Source organism: Ailuropoda melanoleuca, chromosome 13, assembly GCF_002007445.2.
Source record: "Ailuropoda melanoleuca isolate Jingjing chromosome 13, ASM200744v2, whole genome shotgun sequence".
Classification (NCBI taxonomy): Eukaryota; Metazoa; Chordata; class Mammalia; order Carnivora; family Ursidae; genus Ailuropoda; species Ailuropoda melanoleuca.
In genome coordinates, this window is record NC_048230.1 from 15415644 (window position 1) to 15432875 (window position 17232).

The following is a 17232-nucleotide window of genomic DNA, read 5'->3' on the forward strand; positions in this document are numbered from 1 at the left end:
AGCAAATATCTTAAAGGACAACTACTGAGAAGTTCTTGTTTATCCAGAGAGCTGCCTAAATTCGGACCTGTGCAGAGCTCAGCGGGAAAGGAATTCATTTAGACTCCTCCCTAGCCCAGTGTTGAACAGAATTGAATCGAATCAACGCGGCTGGGCTTTCTTGCCGGTCACGGAGCCTGTAGTAGCCACTTGGAGCCTATAGGGGGCATACGTTAAAAGGTCCCAGGGGGCGGGCCGCCGAGCACACCTCTCGGTAGCCCTGTGGTGTCTCTCGGCTTCCGTTGAGCATCGGGCAAGATGGCGGCCTCCGAGACGGTTAGGCTACGGCTTCAATTTGATTACCCGCCTCCAGCTACCCCGCACTGCACGGCCTTCTGGCTCCTTGTCGACTTGAACAGATGCCGAGTGGTCACGGATCTCATTAGTCTCATCCGCCAGCGCTTCGGCTTCAGTTCTGGGGCCCTCCTGGGCCTCTACTTGGAGGGGGGGCTCTTGCCCCCAGCCGAGAGCGCGCGCCTGGTACGAGACAACGACTGCCTCAGGTGCGCGCTGCGCGGGGCTGGCGGTGGCGGGGTGGGCGGCGGGCCGGGGACGCGCCTTCGCACGCCCGGGGCGCCTCGGGCCCCTGAAGGCCGCGCGTGGGTATGGGGTGGGGAGTTGGGGTGGGCGTGGGGTGGGGTTGTCAAGCTGCAGGTTCGTGAACCCGGGAGACGCTGATTGGTCTAGGTAGGTTTGAGGCTCAGGAAGCCGCAGGGTAAGGAGCATCCTTCCCGAGTGCTTCTGAGCCAGGTGATTGGTGGACCAAACTTGGAAAGACCCTGATCTTGTGCGTGGGCCGGGCCTGTGTTTCTTTCAGCCCTGATTTAGCGGGCACTCACTGAGACAGTGTTAACGTGGGCCTGATGCACGTTAGAGCCTGGCGGCTCTCAGGGTCAGGTGCCGGGGACCCAGGCAAAGAGGAACAGTCGTGTTTTCTTCAAAGCGTGCCGTTCGTCCTACCTTAGTGCTCCTGCGAATTCTGAGACTTAACGGTGTCATTCTTGTCCTACGTGGGTGTTTTGCGGTTCTTTTAAATAGGTGCTCGGGACCTTTTGGATCGTGAATTGGAAAATAAAATAGTTTTAAGTAAGCTTTTGAAAATTAAAAAAAAAATGATACCGAGATGAGTATCAAGAAGCCATTGTGTTATGAATTGCCCATGTGTGCTTGAGTTGTCTCAATAAAATGGTAAGACATGATCGTGTCAGTTTGGACTTTTAGACTAATTTATTCAGGGTTTCTTTTTAAAGCTTCAGCTACAATGAAAAAATTCTAGAGTCATGAACCAGGCTACTTCCTCTGCCTGTTCTTTGTTGAATATTCTTTTCCTTAGAACATAATGTCAGATTCATGAGATTTCTTCAGAACATCAGGGAATTCAGTTCGAAACAATAACTACATCTTTGTGTGTGTGTGTGTCTCTCTCTTAAAATCAGGAATGCTGTGATGTGTTAATAATGTTTAGCTGTTTCTAAAGACAATTTGAAATCGTCCAAATTTCAAAAAGAGTTCTTTTTCCTTTTTCTTTCACTGTAATGGCTCTCCATTATTTTTGCAATTCAGGGACTACTTCAACATTACAATTCAATTGCAAGGACTGCCTCCCCTCCTATTAAGTTTACTTTCTGAACTATCCCCTGCCTAATGACTTAATAACTTGCTCCCTAACTGCAGTTATACCTCAATTAATGAATCATCTGGGAATTATACTCCTTATAGTGAAGTTAATGTCAAAAGCAAACCATGACAGCTGTTATAGTAAGTAAATACAGCACAACGGCAGGCAGAATTTCTCCCAGAACACTTCAAAGGCGTAATTGTGTGTGGTAAGAAATACCTCTGCAGCTGGCTTTGGTGGTAAGTGGGGCAGACCTTAGGAAAAAACCGAATTTGGAAAAATTTTTTATATTTTTGTGGTTGCCTATTTTCAATCATTCTGTCTTCCAACAGATTCACCTTTCTTCAGAGCTACAGAAGACAGTGTTGTCTCTTTTCTTAAATGTTCCTAGTATTGTGGGAGTGGACAAAATAACTAGTTTCATGTTTCTGTATATTACCTTCTTGTGTGATGCAGGCAGTCAGCCCGGATAATTATACTAGGTTGTGCTGCTAAGTGCAGAAGATGACTGAGAAGGGAGAGATCATCGTGGAACACAAATGGTTAGGGAATTTCGCAGTTCCTTGATGGACATGTTGGAAATGGAAATGCTAGATGGCCCAGGAGAGTTGTAGATTCAAAAGCTAGCCTAATTCCCTGAAGAGATAAGTCTGACTGCAGAAGGATTCTGTAGGGATTGCTGGGAGTACTGAGAGGCGGAGCCAGGTGGTGGGAGGCTTGAGAGGCCATTTCCTCATGGCCATTTCCTCATTCTCTCAAGCCCCCAGAATCTGACTTTTTCTGCTCTGACAGATGAAAAAAAGTTATACTTCAAAATAGTTCAAGGTAAAAAGTCCCTTATTTCTCTTCTTACATATTCTTCCCACAGCCTACTCTCAAGAAGTGTCCTCAGTTAGGTTTGGGGTCCATCTTCCCAGATTTTTTCCATACACATGCAAACATATATAGTTTTTAAATACACATGTCATCCTAATAAACATATTGTCTCGCACCTCACTTTTTTACCTAACGTATCATGGGTGTCTTTCATTTGAGTGTATATAGTATGTAGTGTACATCATTCTTATTTTTTATTTTTGCAAGAGAGAGAGGGAGGGAACAAGCAGGGGGAAGGGCAGAGGGGGAGGGAGATGACGCAGGACCCCGGGATCATGACCCAAGCCAAAGGCAAACGCTTAACCAACTGAGCCACCCAGGTGCCCTACGTCATTCTTTTTAAATGCCATGTAGTATCTTTTACATGACCATTTCAATTTCTTTAACCAACCTCTTACTAATGGGTGTTTTAGGTTGTTATCTTAGTTCATTTGTGCTGCAATATAAAAATACCATAAACTGGGTAACTTATAAACAACAGGAATTTATTTCTCACAGTTCTAGAGGCTGGGGAGTCCAGGATCAAGGTGCCAGCAGATTCAGTGTCGGGTGAGGCTAGCTTTCTGGTTCCTAGATGGCACCTTCTCACTGTGCCCTCACTATGGAAGGGACTAGGGAGAGCTGTAAGGGTCTCTTTTATAGGAGCACTAATCTAGTTCATCAGGGTTCCACCCTCATGACCTAAGCACCTTCCAAAGTTCCCACCTCCTAATTCCATCACCTTGGTGGTTAGGGTTTCAACATGTGAATTTTGCAGGGACACGGACATTTAGACCATGGCAGTTTTTTTGTTTTCGGGTTTTTGTTTTTTTTTAAAGATTTTATTTTTAAGTAATCTCTACATCCAGCATGGGGCTCAAACTTACAGCCCCCAGATCAAGAGTCGCACGCTCAATCGACTGAACCAGCCAGCACGCCCCCCCACCCAGGCCATGATGGTTTTCTGCTTTTCACAGGTACATACTGCTGTAGTGAAAATTTTTGTACGTCCTCGTGTACTTGGGCAGTGGTTCAACAGGATACATTCCTAGAAGAGGTACTTTGGGTCAGATTTTAAACTTTGATAAGTAATGTCAAATTGGCCTCCAGAAAACTTGTACAAGTCTGTATTTGTGCCAACAATATATGAGTTACTTTTGTTCAGTATCGTGTGAAAGGTAAGAGAGCAGAGTGATTAAGAGTTCAAGGTCTGGAGTCAGAACGCTAGGTTTGAATTATGACTCATTAGCTGTGTTCCCTTGGTCAAGGACCTTTACCTCTCTGAATGTGATAATGCAGTAGCCAGGCAGGAGGGAGGCTACAGGGAACTGAGGGGACCCAAAGGGGGTGCAGCTGTATGTTTTCATTCTCTTTGTTGAATTTCACCTCCATTTGGTGGGACAAATTCATTAAAAACCCTCCATGTCCTGCCCTCAGAAGACTAACAATTATTGTATTAATAAAAATTAGAGTTAACATTTGGATAGTACTTGCTCGGAGTCTGGCACTGCTCTAAACATAGATGATAGCTCATCTGAGTATTATAATAATTGTCACTGTCCCCATTTTTGCAAATGAGAAAGGTGAGGTAATATTTAAAAATTCTACTTAAAGTGGCAGAGGAAGTGTTTGAATCCACTCACTTTGGCCTTGGCAGGCAGTGGGTTTGGGGTCTCAGGCTGTGCAGCTGGGTGTGGCTGTATTTCTGTATGATAGAATCCTAGAAGTGAAGTTGCACATTTAAAGGGAGTGCCCTGCATTTTGGGGCGCCTGAGTGGCTCAGTTGGTTGAGCATTGGACTCTTGGTTTCTGCTTAGGACGTTATTTCATGGCCCTGAGACTGAGCGCAGAGTTGGGCTCGGTGCTCAGTGGGGAGTCCGCTTGAAGTCTCTCTCCCTCTGCCCCCGCCCCCAGTTGCTCAGGCACGTGCTCTCTCTCTCTCAAATAAAGAAATAAATCTTAAATTAATTAATTAATTAATTAATAAAGGGAGCGCCCCATAATTTGATACCACCCAGCCTGGCCTACAAAGAGTTTGCATGAACAGTGAAGGTCTGTTCTAAAAATTTCTTGGAATTAAATCTCTTTTATTGCTAATTTCATAGGTAATTCACTTCTCTTCGTACAGGGACAGCTACATTTGTTGTCTGTGATCCAAGTAGAGAAATGAAGGATATTCCCAGGGCAAGTGTACATTCTTAAAGGAATGGTAACTCAACAGACCCTGATGAACCATTTCTTACTCTCTGATGGCAGTTTTTACTGTGTTCCAAACGGAAATGATTCTCCTCTGGAATAGCAGATAGTGAGTGAGGCTGTAGCCATCACAGGTCGTACCTTTTTGCCCATATCCACAGATCCGATGCCTTCAGAGTAGGTGAGGTGATGCCAAGGGCTGCTCTTGAAAGTGTGGTGGTCGCACAGGCTCCTCTGAAAGGCAGTGGGTGCTGTGTTCCGGTGGGTTAGTAAACCACGATGACTGAACTGAGAGTCTTGGAACCACTTTCAAAGTTCAATGGGAAATTTGGTCCTCACCGGTTGCCTCAGGATTGAAGCGTGAATTGTAACATTGCTACAGGTAAAACAAATTGATCAGGAATGTCAAGGGACAGTCCCGACATTCTGCAAGTTCCTCAGTAGTTCTTAGATTCACAGGATGCCAGCCTGGTTTTTGCCCATTTGAGAATTGCTTCTTTGCTGCTAGATGCTGAGGTCCATCCTGGCAATAGAGGCTTTTATAAATTAAATCCTTGATGTTTCACACTTTTGTTTCTCTCTTTATCCTGATATCAGTAGCTTTGATTTTACTTCGATTTGTATGTGTTTGTGTTTTTCTGTATTCTGAAGAGTATCCGTGGGTGTTTTTTTCAGCTACCACATTGTGCTAAATCACAGGATTACTGTCCCATAAAAAAATTTTTTTAAATGCTTGTGTCTTCTTATTCCCCAATTATACTTTATTTTCAAATATGATTATCTAATCTTTCTGTGGTCACTAAAAAAACTTGATGAACTGTATAGCTTGATATAAATGTATTAAAAGTATAATGTCTGTTTTTAGCAGGCAATTTGAAGCACCCCCTATGTACGTGACATTGGGGACACTCTCAGCTTTCCATCATTGGACCATACATACTAGAATTAGCTGTTGCCAGTTCATGGAACAACAGAGTTTCTTTACTGTAAAAGTAATTTTGGATGGAGTGTGTGTTAGGGTTCTCCAGAGAAACAGAAACAGTAGGAGATGATAGGTAGGTAGGTAGGTAGGTAGGTAGGTAGGTAGAAACAATAGGAGATAACAGACAGATAGATGATAGATGATAGATAGATAGATAGATAGATAGATAGATAGATAGATAGATAGATAGATATGAACTTGTTATAAGGAATTGGTTCATGAGATTATGAAGGCTGAGAGGTCCCAAGATCCACAGCTGGCAAGCTGGAGATCTAGGAGAACTGATGATCCAAGTTCGAAGGCTTGAGATCCAGGGGAGTTGATAGTGTAAGTTCCAGTCCTAGTCTGAGTCTGAAGGCAGGAGAAGGCTAAAGTCTCAGGTCAGACAGTTGGGCAGAGAGAAGGAATTCCGTTTGGGCCTTCAGTGGATTGGGTGAGGCCCACTCACATTGGGGCAGGCAATCTGTTTGACCTAGTCTACCAATTCAGATGTTAATCTCATCTAGAAACACCCTCACAGACAAACCCAGAACAGTGTTTAACCAAATCTCTGGGTACCCATGGCCCAGTCAAGTTGACACATAAAACTGAGGATCACAGAATATCATGGAATTTTATGATGGCTTGTCACTATCCCAGAGAAAAGAATTGTTAGAAAATTTTTTCCTACATTTCAACAGAATAAAAGTAAAATCTGATTTTAAGAAAAAGCAGCCCACATTTAAAAATGGATGCTCTGCATTATCACTGTTTGGGATAGGCAACATAATAGAGTGGAAAGATCGTGAACTTTGAAGTTAGACAAACTGTAGCTTGAATCCCATTTCTGCTGCTTACTAGCTGTGGATCTTGGGTTGGTTACGTGTGTGAACTGTCATTTTGTGATCTGTTTTAAGATGAAGGCTACCTCCTTCATGGTGCCATTTAGATTAGAGGAAAGGTCTAGAAAATATTTAGGATGCAGTATATACTCAATAAATAAAACCAGTCATTTGAAAGTTGACCATAAGTGATACCGTATAGGCCATTTTGTCAAAAAGAGTCTTTTATCCTTAAGTGATTTGACATTTTTTTCATTGCCTGGCATCAGGGACAGTTTGCAGTCATCTCAGTATATAACTGTGTCCTGGAGACGTGCTTATGAATTCCTCACGGCGGCTTTCTCTCTTGTTGTTTTGATAGAGTTAAACTAGAAGAGAGAGCAGCTGCTGAGAATACCGTGACAGTCAAGAATGGTGATGATAGTCATTTATTACCTAGAAAAGCAAAGAAGAGGGCATTTAAGTTGGAAGAGGATGAAGAAACTGAGCTAGATTACACAAATTCAAAGAAGTGGAAGAGGCAAGAGAATAATAATGATGAGAAGACCTTGGATCTAGAGCCAAAAGTTGTCACAGATCTGAGTGTGAGGAAAAAAAGCAAGAGGAAAAACAAAGCCATGTGTAGTGTAGTGGATGGTGATGACGAAGAAACCAAAAGAAAATCACCAAAGAGAAAAGAAAAAGGTGAATATAAAAAACAGACAAAGAACTCCAGGTCTTCCAAAGCACAGACAGTGAAGGACTGGGCCGCCCCGAACTGTGGTCCTCCGAAAGGCTCGCCTGCTAGGAACAGCCTTGTCAAAGCCAAAAGAAAAGGTGGCGTGGGCATTCGTACAAAAGATAGTCCCATTTCCTCCTCTGAGTCCGAGTCTTATCATGAATCGACCAGTGATGGCCTCAGCCACGTCATCTTGGAGGTCAGAAATTCCTCAGAGAAAGTATCAATGGAGTCGTCAAAGGAAGGCCCTCCTACCAAAAACACAGCCGCCCCCAAAGTGGCCGCCAAAACTGGCTTTCCCTTCGCCGCTGTCAAGGGCAAGACAAGCAGAGCATCTTCTTCGAGTTCGGACGCTAGCTCAGAGTCCGATGACCGGTGCACGGTGTCCAAGAACACCCCGGAGCGCGCTGCAGGCTTCCTAAAGCCAGTAGGCCTCTTTGCAGGTCGGGGCTGTCCGGGCCCGGGGCCCTGCTCTCAGACTCCCGGTGCTGCCTCCTGGAAGCCTTCCGAGGCCGACGGTGCCAGGCCCGCCCCTCCTGCTGCTCCTCCCAACGTGACTCTCCCCGCCAGTTTGGGAAGAGGCTGGGGGAGAGGAGAGGACCTTCTTTCTTGGAAGGGGGCGAGGGGTCGGGGGATGCGGGGAAGAGGCCGAGGCCGAGGGCAGGCCGTTTCCTTTGTGTTAAATAGAAATGCTGAGTATCAGAAGCACCAGCAATTAAATGAAATGGTCACCAATTCATCTACTATCATCCAGGCAAGTATTCTTTCTCCTGAGCCTACCTCCTCCCCTTCTCCCATGGGCTGTGTCCGGAGTGGATGTCACGGGTTCGCTTTTTCCCGCCAGTAACAGAGTCCCATGACCGATGCTGTTTTTCAGAATCCAGTAGAGACACAGAAGAAGGACTACAGCTTGTTACCGCTGTTAGCGGCTGCTCCGCAGGTTGGAGAAAAGATTGCGTTTAAGGTATATTTTACAAGCACAGCAATTACCACAGGAAAGATTATCCTCCTTCTAAATAAACTTACCCATTAGCAGCTCAGGATTATATGTTTATGTCCATAGACCCTTTCCAGATCGTGTCTGTCCTGTTCTTGGGCCTAGCATGTAGGAGGTGCCTACTTATTGTTTAGTGAATGAATAAACATGGCTTAGCCTGGTGTCTGGAACATAGTAAGTGCTCAATAAAAAAAGGCTCTACGTATCACCAACCTCCCAACATCCTCCCCCAAACCAAAGAAACCTTTCCCGCTGGACCCCCTGTTTTGCCGCAGGTTCGTGGTAGGGCCCCCAGAGTGGCGGGGTGGGTACCCCCACCCGGCACATTTTCTCGGGGGGCAGAGGGGAGAAACCGAAGAGTTTGTTTATTTGTGGGCTCTTTCTTCTTTTGTAGCTTTTGGAACTAACGTCCGATTATTCTCCTGATGTCTCTGACTACAAGGTAAGGCTTTTTATTTAAAAATAACTGTTGGTATATTAAAGAAGCCAAAGTCATATTTCGTACTGCTAATATGGATAATTTTGATTTTTTGGAGTAAATAATGTTGTAAAGTAGAAAACGGGAGCATTATCAAAATGTAAACTTTTTAATAATATCACTGTGGAGCCCCCAGTGTTGTTTCCTTGCGCTTGGGGATGAATGTTATAGGACAATGATGAGTTTTAATTTTTTTAAGTCATTTTTTTCTAACCAGCTTAGACATTCACAAACTTATTTGAATGCCACTCCCCCAGGATCCTAAAGGAAATAATAAGTAGCTCTCAGCCAGAAAATTTGATTATTTTCATCCTAGGAATCTCTTTTATATAATTGTGAATTACTGCAGATTCTTATGGTCTAACATGGCCCCTTTTGCATTATCCATTAACCACAGGTAATTCACAAATATTATCCTTGGAACTCATTCACGACACATCTGTGTGGGACTTCACGTTGGCGTGAGCTTTATCATAGTTCAGTAAAAGCTTAACTCCAGTGAGATTACAGAATTACATATTTCCTTCCCTTTTTCACCCATTCAAAATTTTGTTAAAATGCATAAATTTCTTATTTGGATGTAATATATGGAATATAAGTCCATTTAAAAAATAGTAGTTGGGGCTTCTGGGTGGCACAGCGGTTGGGCGTCTGCCTTCGGCTCAGGGCGTGATCCCGGCGTTATGGGATCAAGCCCCACATCAGGCTCCTCTGCTGGGAGCCTGCTTCTTCCTCTCCCACTCCCCCTGCTTGTGTTCCCTCTCTCGCCGGCTGTCTCTATCTCTGTCGAATAAATAAATAAAATCTTAAAAAAAAAAAAGTAAGTGGTAATGCTAACATAGTAATACAGAGAAAGTACAAGGAGATTCAATTTAATCTGAGTTGATACCTTGGAAGACTTTTTTTTTTTTTTAAACCTTGGAAGACTTTTAAAATCCTGGTAAGAACCTTTCTTCAAAAGCAGACTAGAAGAAGAATCAGTTCATGAAGGGGTTTGGTAGGTCAGTTCTGGGTAATTGGTGTTTTATCATGTTTTTCATCTTAGCCCCTTAATATAGGTGACACATAAGTTATCATCTACAGCAGGATATGGGACACCTGGGTGGCTCAGTCGTTAAGCATCTACCTTTGGCTCAGGGCGTGATCCCAGGGTCCTGGGATCGAGCCCCACATCAGGCTCCTCTGCTGGGAGCCTGCTTCTTTCTCTCCCACTCCCCCTGCTTGTGTTCCCTCTCTCGCTGGCTGTCTCTCTCTCTGCCAAATAAATAAATAAAATCTTAAAAAAAAAAAAAAAGCAGGATACTTGTGAGTGAAAAGGATTAATATTATATTAACTATCCTGGAAGGAAATGTAAAGGGACCTGTCTTGGGCAAACCGGGATGTTTTGTCACCTTATGGTAGATAAGGACTTTAGTTCTGTGATATATGGGGAGATAGCTAAATATGGAATTAATACATACTACTGCCTCCACAAAGTATGAGTCTAGATGATACTGATTTTTAAAAATGCATATTAAATCGATGTTGGTCATCATAGTTATTATCTTGGAAAGCTACTTGATTACTTTCCTGGTATTTTTAGAACTTTCTGGATGGTACTTTCAAAACCATTTGCAGAGTGAAAATCAGTCCCAATTTCTGCTTTGACCTCAAGTGCTGTTATCTAGCTTGATCACTGGATCTTGTCTGAAGCTTGTCTTCAGAAGTCAAATCTGTCTTCAAAGAATGTAGTCTCCTCCGCCCTTGACCCTGTGTCATGTGTACGTACCTACCTGCAGGATTTTAATTGCTGCAGGTGACTGGGTGACACCACAGAAGTCAGTGCAATGAAAGAAGAATTTATTGCTTACATTTCCCGAGGGAGCAGGAAATGCCATGTCAGGCAGGCCGCCGGGGAAAGCGCCTAGACGTCATTTGGAGGCAGAAACAGGAGTGAGGAGAAAGCCTGTGCCAGGGCCTTTATTGGGCTTTCCTTGGGATAGGCAAGCCAGGATGGGGGAAACAGTTTAGGATTGGCTAGTTTGAATATTTAGTAGGCTTTGGGCTATAGGGGCTGGCCCTAGTTGTGTGGTGCTTGCCTCTGGGATGATTTAAACCAGGGAAAATATTGCCTTGGGAGTTTTATTTCTCCTACAGGTTGATTTATTTAAAAATTTTTCTTTTAAGATTTTATTTATTTGAGAGAGAGCATAAGTGGGGAGTGAGGAGGGGCAGAGAGAGAAGGAGAAGCAGACTCCCTGCTGAAGAGGGAGCGCAATGTGGGGCTCCATCCCAGGACCCTGGGATCGTGACCTGAGCCGAAGGCAGACGCTTAACTGACTGAGCCACCCAGGCATCCCCTAAAGAAAAAGTTTTAATATTGAGACAAAATTTATATAATGTAAAATTAACCATTTTAACCATTTTGAAGTGTATAATTTGGTGGTGTTAGTATATTCTCAATGTTTCACATATTGGTTTTTGACTTGGACTTTTATTTTTGAAAGGAAGGAAAAATACTAAGCCACAATCCAGAGACCCAGCAAGTAGATATAGAAATTCTTTCATCCTTACCAGGTGAGTTCTAGAAAAGAATTTGAAAATTTAGTCTCTTCATATCAATGTTGGTTTCTAAATAGCTTTTATACCCAGGAGCTGCTCTCTGCTTTGGCCTCGGTGACTAACTCTCCACTACTCCTTGTCGGCACAGAGCAGCCCTGGGGACCGGTGCTCCCCCTAGTGGACGTGTGTGTCTGCTAAGGGTTTTTGGATTTGTTTCCAAAACTGTTAGGCAAGCTGTTCTTATTCCTGTAATTATGTAATTTCATAAAAATTATGTAAACTGATGAGCACTGATTGCAAAAATAATTATTTCTATGAAACCCAAATTGAATGCTGACCCAAGAGCGTAACTAAGAAATTTATTGAATTATGTGTGGGGTGGATCTGCCAAAAGAGATTGGGGGGAATCTGGTAAAAATCTAGGAGGATTCTGAGCTTAGACTGCCTTGCTAGTGTTTGCATTCTTGCATCCCTTTAAAAAAACTCAGAACTGGAAATTGTAGAAATTGCAGACAAATATTAAGTATAGGGTTTATAAAAGAAAGATAACTCTAGTCAGCAGGCTCCTAAGACCTACTCTGTTTCAAAAGAATTGGTAAATGAACAAACTTTTGTGTGTTAAGTCAAAATACAATGTCTGAAGTTTATGTGCATGCACACTCGCACACATCGTTTCAGATGCTTCCCTGCTTTATCCCTGATTCACCTCACCCATCATTGGTTCTAAAGTCTGAGACTAAGAGAGCTTTTGCTGTATGTGTGGCTTCACTTGGGTTGTGTTGTAGGGGTCCCTGGCCAGAGAGCAGACCCTAAGGCAATTAAAATCTTAAGTAAATGATTAGCTATAACTTAAATTGGTTTTCCAGCTTTCTTCTTATTAGGTTTTATTTGATGAAGTCCCCCTTCCTAGGAATGGCGGTCAGAGGCGTTTGTCTGTGGTCAGACTCCATGGACGCAGCCCGATCACTGCTTGTCAGGTGATTGGCAGTGAGAACATCCAATTAGAACTTGTCTTCTCTGGAGCTTCTAGAAGTGGCTTTATGTGTTCACTAATAGAAATACAGGTAGTCCTCGCTTTGCATGGTTCTGATATATATATATAGGAACTTTAGTTACCATGGTTTGGGTAAGTAACACCAGTTCCCAGTGATGTTTGGTCTGCCGTTAGCTGTGAGTGCTGCATCGAGCTCTGCTAGCTTTTCGGTCCACAGACCACTGCGTCAATAGCAGGTGCCCATGATGAGCAGTGACCAGTCACGTCACTTCGTGTCTCCTGGCTCCTGGTGATTGGTCCCCGTGCGTCTGTTACTCTGTCCCCAGACACACTGCAGTGTGTATGGTTGTGCTGCCTCCTTGTCTCTCAGGGATAAACCCACATGGCACTGGCATTTTACAGCAATGGATGTTGAGGTAGGAAATTGGTCAACAAAGCTGAAAGTAGAACAAAGAAACAAATGTGATGATTCTGGAGGCGACATCCAGATGGAGTTCAAGTGAAGTGGGGTCAGAAGAAACAGCTGACTGTGGGGATGTTGGCACTACGGTTCCTGTGAACTTCTTGACATAAATGAGGAAGGGTGGTGGTGACAAGGGATGAAGAGGTCCCCAAAGTGACATCAGCAAAGACATCAGAGAGTTCCAAAAAAGAAGCGAAGAAGCTCTAAGAGCTATTTCATGATGATAAGAGCTCAAAGGATAAAATACTGAGAGCTGATGCACACTTAGAAAGGAGTCTGCTGCTTCTGCAGAGTGTAGAAAAGATTCTCACTCTGTGTCCTTATATGACAGAAAGGCAAGCACTGTTCAGACCACCCTTGATAATAGCATGTTCTTTTCTTTTTTTTTTAAGACTTTTATTTTTAAGTCATCTCTACACCCAAAGCAGGGCTCGAACTCAGGACCCCAAGATCTAGAGTCGCATGCTGTACTGACTGGTGCCTGGATAAGTTTCTTAACAAAGAAATAGAACACTAATTCTGTCTTTCTGGTGGTTTAGATTACAGTGTACTACATAAATATTAGTTTTGCTCTTTTTCATCTCCCAATACAGGAGAGATTTTAATGTTTTGACAATTTTTAAAATGTCATGAGACCATCATAATTTTCCCCACTGATTATTCAGATTGTTGTACATAATTTCAGCCTGCGTGGTCATTTTTATGACCCCACACTACCGTACAAAGCGAGGACTGCTGTATTACCAAGTAGTAAGTATGTTTAATTTCTGAAGACAGAGCAGGATAGACAAATTTTGGAGAATTCAGTTTACCTTTCCCACCTGGAACATATCGATTATCTTTTGGATTATCTAATGGTTACACATATTCTTTTCTGAGAGTACTAATAACAGTGTATCAAGCTCATTTCTTTTTTTGATGAAGGAAAGATTGTCTCTGATAAATGGCCAAGAAGCTCCTGTCTGCTGTTACAGGGTTTCCTAAGGGTCTCCTGTCACTGAGCACTCCATACTTTCATGTGCGTACCCAGCCTCCACATCAATGGACAATTTGTTTGTGGTTGTTTTTCTAATGATATAAATTCCCTGTAGAGGAACATTTTCACTACTGGGAAATGACTTATTGTCTCTCCTTCCTACCGTCTGGTTTCAGCCATGAAAGAACCTGGGAAATTTGATTTGGTTTATCACAACGAAAATGGAACTGAGGTAGTGGAGTACGCTGTGACGCAGGAGAAGAGGGTAGGCGTGCTTCTCTTCTTGGGATTGCTTGGTCGTCCGTTCTCTCGACTGGCTACTGGTGGTCCGGAAGGTGACATCGCAGCTTCCTGAACTGCCTATATGAAAGTCATAAAAGATCTAGGCCCTGGGATCCCTGGTCTGCCTACAGGGTGGCATTTTCGGTGCCCAGTGCCAAGTTAGGGTGCCATCTTGGATCTCAAAGAGCCTACATGACAAGTGCACAAAGAACAAAGTCTTAATGAAGACTATAGAGTTGCATAAAAGCATAGTTATGTAAGGGTCTCAGTAGAGAATGGTAGCGTATTTAAAACACTTTTGAGAAAAGTGTATCTAGTATATAGCTTGAAGGATTATCGTAAGTGAACATACCCATGTCACCAGCACCTAGGTCAAGAAGCGGGACATTAACAGCCCCCCCTGGAAATCATCATTATGTCTCCTTGCAGTCACTACTATCTCCCAAATACTACCATGATTCTGACTTACAACAGCATAGATGGTTTTGAAGAATGACATAAAATGATGATTCTGTCTTTGACTTCTGTTTAAATCTTTAAATTGCCATTTTAGGAAATATCTGGTTTAGGGCTTTTAGGCAGCCAGACTTCCAGAGTTGCTGGCAATGCCTGGCTCATTAGGCTATGCTAGCATTAAACTAAATAGAATTTATATTTAAATGCTGCCTCTTAAGGTGCTTATATTTGAAATGTTATGGATATTATTCTGTAACTTTCAGCATTGCATTTTAGAAATGCAAACTTTTAGAAATGTAAACTTGTAGAAACCCTAACCTGACTGTTTTGCTTTGTCTTTAGGATAGATGACACTCTTAGGGATTTATTCCAAAACACATTTTTAGGGTCTGTGGTAGGATCAGCAGATTTGGCCAAGTCTCCTGTACTTCTTTATTTGCAATGTATGCCTCTTCACTTTTTTGTTGAAATGTGTTCTTGGAAACTACATGGGAAAATTAAACCTTGGAAGCTTTCCTCTCTATGCCTTATTAAATAGGGGCTTGAAGCAGAGCCTGTCATTACCATTCTCTGGCCCTAGATGGCCCTCTTGATTCGTCCACGTGGCTGAGTTAGCATTTGTTCGCTCTTGGTAAAATGTGAACCACCTAGTTTTACGCAGCGCAGGATAGAGCTGTGCAGTGGAGCGTAAGGAGTCCACTGATAACCCTTAAGGGCCATAGCCGCCTGTGAAGAGTCTGTGGGCCGCCGAGCCACAGTGTCCTGTTGGGCAAGTCCTCTTGACCCTGGGTCACCGGCTGCCCCACACCCCGGCCCATCCCACCTGTACCCCCACTCGAAATGAAGGAAAGGTGAAATGTGTTTAATGTAAAGTGTAGTTGCATTCTAGGTAAACAGTTCTTCTGCCCTAATTGAACTCAGCTTACTGGGACTCAGACCATTCAAGGTCTTCAGCCATTCTGCACAAATGGAAATTCACTTGACTGAAGTTTTTAAACCGATTGAAACGTGTATGATCTCAAAATGAAGCCTCTAAACCAAATATTTTGTGTTTTTCCTCAGATCACTGTTTTTTGGAGAGAGTTGATTGATCCAAGGTTGATTGTTGAATCTCCGAGTACCATACCAAGTACAGAGCCTGCTTGAGGATGACCTCTCCACCTCATAGTTTATAAATGTCTTGTTTGTGAGAGTGGCTATAACCTGAACTTAAAAAAAAAAAAAAAAAAGATTCGAAAGTTGTATGCATTTTTTGGTCACTTTACTGCATAGGAAAAAAATCTACCTCATCATTTAAAATAACATGGGTGTTGCTTTTTGTAGATCTTTTTTTTTCTTCTTCCAAGGCTTAAATTCAGTAACAAAATTTAAAACATGACATTCCCTACAGGCATTGTTATATAGCAGTATATATGGTTTCTTCTCTTTTTTAATTTATTTTTTGACCATCAAGTAGCCGTCGTCAGTGGGAGTGTATAACACCAAGTACAAGAAAATGCTGCATATCTTGTCTCAGTAGGTTTTATTAAGTAACGTTTTAAAACATGAAAGCATGTTACTTGACCTAATTTTTTAACATTCAAGTTGTTCCATTAAATATGGAATATCTTATAAATTGCAAGTATTTTATACTTGTAACTGTCAAGAATTAAAAAGTAGCTGGGTTTGTTGCAGGCGATGAGTTAAGGAATCCTTTCACGTTTTTCTCAACTTTAAAATTGAGGATTTTCAGAGCCCTGTGTAGAGCAGTGAAAATAAGACGAACTGGTGTTCTACCTAGGTGAGAGGATTTGCTGTGAGTTCAGACCAGGGAGCACGTTATCTTGCTACAAGATCCCAAGCACCTGGCTGAGTGCGCTGGAGTGAGGACTGAACAGAAACTTCGGTTTCTGTTATTCAACACAAAGCTGAAGTGGCTAAATCTATACTGTGAAAATTGCTTCCTTTTAACAAAAGACCACGTTCCTCCTTCAGCTTTGCAGATTTTTAAATAAAGTCACATTGAACTAAACTTCCATGCTGAGTCATCATGTTTAGTGGAGTATTAAATCGCTGTCTTGTTTCACAGTAACATGAGAGATACAGATGTTCTGGAACAGGAAGCTGTGCTTTGACTGAAGAGTCTGGTGTTGCAAAGTTTAGCCCAGTGAGACTCATCAGATCTAGGAGCTGTTGGGCCGGTGATGCAGTCTACTTTTAACCTGCACAACATTGATGTGTATCAAATGTCCATTTATTGATTTGTAATGAGAAGTAATCCTCCAGAAAGTGTGAGATCGGTGTGAATGATGGGAGAATGGCACTGGGGTTCTTGCATAGCGTACTTTCTTTCCAGGGCCTGAAAACCAAATGAAGGTAACCTAGTAAGCGCCAACAGGCATATGAATAAATGCTCAACACCATTCATCATCAGGGAAATGCAAATCAAAACCACAATGAGATATCACCTCGCACCTGTTAGAATGGATATTATCAAAAAGACAAGAAATCAGGAGTGTTGGTGAGGATGTGGAAGAAAGGGAATCCACTGTGCAGCCACTTGGGAAAACAGTATGCAGCCCTATGTTCGTTGCAGGGTTATTTATGATAGGCAAGCTACGGAAACAAGTGTCCGTTGATGGATGAACGGATAAGGAAAATGTGGTATATTTATATGTATGTACTTTTTTTTTTTTAAAGATTTTATTTATTTATGTGACAGAGAGACAGCCAGCGAGAGAGGGAACACAGCAGGGGAGAGAGAGAGGAAGAAGCAGGCTCCCAGCCGAGGAGCCCGATGTGGGACTCGATCCCGGAAGGCTGGGATCACGCCCTG

At 42.9% G+C, this 17232-nt stretch overlaps 1 protein-coding gene across 1 annotated transcript; it reads left to right on the forward strand.

Annotated features, from left to right (window-relative positions):
- Positions 1-262: 262 nt before the first annotated feature.
- COIL (coilin) lies at positions 263-16428 on the forward strand. The gene is made up of 7 exons (XM_034640504.1): positions 263-542; positions 6873-7983; positions 8107-8193; positions 8621-8668; positions 11192-11261; positions 13856-13944; positions 15480-16428. Exons 1-7 carry the CDS (start codon positions 298-300, stop codon positions 15561-15563), a joined length of 1734 nt encoding a protein of 577 aa, XP_034496395.1. The 5' UTR covers positions 263-297; the 3' UTR covers positions 15564-16428.
- The last annotated feature ends 804 nt before the right edge of the window (positions 16429-17232 follow it).

Excerpts from the sequence above, each read along its gene's own strand:
- COIL (XM_034640504.1), top strand. The coding sequence starts at position 298 with ATGGCGGCCTCCGAGACGGTTAGGCTACGGCTTCAATTTGATTACCCG. Across the intron at positions 7,984-8,106 it reads ATTCATCTACTATCATCCAG|AATCCAGTAGAGACACAGAA; the intron begins GCAAGTATTCTT and ends GCTGTTTTTCAG. Across the intron at positions 11,262-13,855 it reads AATTCTTTCATCCTTACCAG|CCATGAAAGAACCTGGGAAA; the intron begins GTGAGTTCTAGA and ends GTCTGGTTTCAG.